The 3,161-nt window shown below is 53.4% G+C and overlaps 1 protein-coding gene across 1 annotated transcript in view; it reads left to right on the forward strand.

Moving 5' to 3' along the window:
• Positions 1-3,161, forward strand: part of LOC307083730 (fibrinogen-like protein 1) — a gene marked incomplete at both ends in the record, with an annotated part of 4,336 nt that extends 1,175 nt beyond the window's left edge. The window contains 5 exons of the mRNA XM_079747682.1: positions 1-43; positions 643-723; positions 1,682-1,794; positions 1,880-2,148; positions 2,825-3,161. The exon at positions 1-43 is cut by the window's left edge and continues 168 nt beyond it. Coding sequence (XP_079603808.1) covers positions 1-43; positions 643-723; positions 1,682-1,794; positions 1,880-2,148; positions 2,825-3,161 — 843 coding nt within the window. The remainder of the gene's footprint in view (positions 44-642; positions 724-1,681; positions 1,795-1,879; positions 2,149-2,824) is intronic.

A 3,161-nucleotide genomic window follows, 5' to 3' on the forward strand; every position in this document is an offset into this window, starting at 1 on the left:
CACTGTCACAGCCGACCCCTCCAGGCGATGGCCAGGAGACTGGGTGAGCACACACACACACACACACACACACACACACACACACACACAAACACACGAACACAAACACACACGCACAAACACACACACACACGCACACACACACAGACACACACACAAGCACACAAACACACACAAACACGCACACACACACACGCATACACACACGCACAAACACACACAGCAAACAGACCATAATAAGGACGGTCAGAGGTGAAGGCAGAGGAATGTAAGAGCTCCTGAGGTGGACTGAATAAAGCTGGGAGTGTACATACAAAAATGCACACACACAGACCTGAAACAGACACACACAACCAAAAACAAAACAAAAACCAACAAAAATGTTTTTGTGTGTGTGTGTAACTGTGTGTGTGTATTTGTGTGTGTGTGTGTGTGTGTGTGTGTGTGTGTGTGTGACTTGGTGATGTGCGTGAGTGTGTGCGTCCGTGTATGTGTGTGTGTGTGCTTGTGTGTGTGTGCGATGTGACTGGGTGTTTGTGTGTGTGTGACTTGGTGTTTGTGTGTGTGTGACTGGGTGTGTGTGTGTGTGTGTGTGTGTGTGTGTGTGAGTGTGTGTGTGTGTGTGTGTGTGTGTGTTGAAAGAGGGAGCCGCAGTGGGCCGGCAGGGTGAGAAAGATCTTCTGCTGCTTCTGAAGAGCATCACACAACATCCCCCCCTCGCAGGTAAGTCACACACACACTGGACACACACACTGGACACACACGCACACACACACACACACACACACAAACAGACAGTATATAGAGGTCACGTGGAGTTCACTCCATCTGGGAGTGAGAGATATAAATGTTAAATATATTCAGAGGCCATGCAGCCTCAGAGTCAAACACAATCAAGTGTTATTAGGACAGCAGGTTCATCTAACCATCTATGTTGGTAAATGATTTGAATCCGGTTCTCTTCAACCTAACATATATTTGTGTATTAAGGACCAGAACAGGGCTGGTACGGAGTGTGATGTGTATTAAGGACCAGACCAAGGCTGTTTGGAGTGTGTGTATCAAGGACCAGACCAGTGCTGTATGGAGTGTGTTGTGTATTAAGGACCAGACCAGCGCTGTATGGAGTGTGTTGTGTATTAAGGACCAGACCAGCGTTATATGAAGTGTGTGTATCAAGGACCAGACCAGTGCTGTATTGAGTGTGTTGTGTATTAAGGACCAGACCAGCGCTGTATGGAGTGTGTTGTGTATTAAGGACCAGACCAGCGCTGTTTGGAGTGTGTATTAAGGACCAGACCAGCGCTGTATAGAGTGTGTTGTGTATTAAGAACCAGACCAGTGCTGTATGGAGTGTGTATTAAGGACCAGACCAGCGCTGTATTGAGTGTGTTGTGTATTAAGAACCAGACCAGTGCTGTATGGAGTGTGTTGTGTATTAAGGACCAGACCAGCGCTGTATTGAGTGAGTTGTGTGTTAAGAACCAGACCAGCGTTGTATGGAGTGAGTTGTGTATTAAGGACCAGACCAGTGCTTTGTGGAGTGTGTTGTGTATTAAGGACCAGACCAGCGCTGTATGGAGTGTGTTGTGTATTAAGGACCAGACCAGCGCTGTATGGAGTGTGTTGTGTATTAAGGACCAGACCAGCGTTGTAGGGAGTGTGTTGTGTGTGGTTTCAGTCCCCCCGCTGGCCCGGCTCCACCCTCAGGACTGTGCAGAGATCTACCGACGGGGGATCGTGGAGAACGGTTTCTACACCATCCAGCCCGCCCTGCAGCGCCCGGCTCTGGAGGCACGTCTCCTCCACCCTCCTCCACCCTGCTGACGGGAGCCCGGGCTGTGATTGGCTGACGGTGATGCCTCTCTGCCCCCTATAGGCTAAGTGCGACATGCAGACGGCGGGCGGCGGCTGGACGGTGTTCCAGCGCCGGCAGGACGGCTTGCTGGACTTCAACCGGACGTGGCAGGCCTACACCGAGGGCTTCGGCTCGCCGCCGGCCGGGGAGCTGTGGCTGGGGAACGCTGCGCTGCACGCCCTGACGGCCGGCGGCGGCCCGCACACGCTGCGCATCGAGCTGGAGGACTGGAGGCAGCAGCGCCGCCACGCCGTCTACAGCAGCTTCAGGGTCGGGCCCGAGGCTCAACGGTACACAACGGAGTGTGTGTGTGTGTGTGTGTGTGTGTGTGTGTGTGTGTGTGTGTGTGTTGATGATTGTGTGCTTGATTGTGTGTGTGTGTGTGTGTGTTTGTGTGTGTGTGTGTGTGTTGATGATTGTGTGCTTGATTGTGTGTGTGTGTGTGTGTGTGTGTGTGTGTGTGTGTGTGTGTGTGTGTGTGGGCCGGCGGGAGGGTGGGCAAGTGTGTGTGTGTGTCTGACAAACAGAACAGGGTTCAGTTGCATCATCGGAGAGCACTGATGACCAGAGCACTAATGACCAGAGCACTAATGACCAGAGCACTAATGACCAGAGCACTAATGTCCAGAGCACTAATGACCAGAGCACTAATGACCAGAGCACTAATGACCAGAGCACTAATGTCCAGAGCACTAATGTCCAGAGCACTAATGAACAGAGCACTAATGTCCAGAGCACTAATGACCAGAGCACTAATGACCAGAGCATTAATGACCAGAGCACTAATGACCAGAGCACTAATGACCAGAGCACTAATGACCAGAGCATTAATGACCAGAGCACTAATGACCAGAGCACTAATGTCCAGAGCACTAATGACCAGAGCATTAATGACCAGAGCACTAATGACCAGAGCACTAATGACCAGAGCACCAATGATCCGAGCACTGACCCGGTTCTCTCCAGATACCGTCTCACCGCGCGGGAGTACTCCGGCGACGCGGGCGACGCCCTGACCTACAGCACGCGCTACAACCACGACGGCCGGGCCTTCAGCACGGCGGACCGCGACCACGACCGCTACGCCGCCGGCAACTGCGCGCGGTACTACGGGGCGGGCTGGTGGTTTGACGCATGCCTGGCCGCTAACCTGAACGGGCGCTACTATCGCGGACGCTACGGCGGCCTGACCGACGGGATCTACTGGGGCACGTGGCACGCCCTGACGGACGCACGCACGGGAGAGCGCCTCTCCTTCAAGACCGTGGAGATGAAGACCAGGCCGGGGCCGCCGCGAGGCTGA

The sequence above is a fragment of the Pollachius pollachius genome (genome assembly GCF_949987615.1).
Source record: "Pollachius pollachius genome assembly, chromosome: 12".
Taxonomy (NCBI): Eukaryota; Metazoa; Chordata; class Actinopteri; order Gadiformes; family Gadidae; genus Pollachius; species Pollachius pollachius.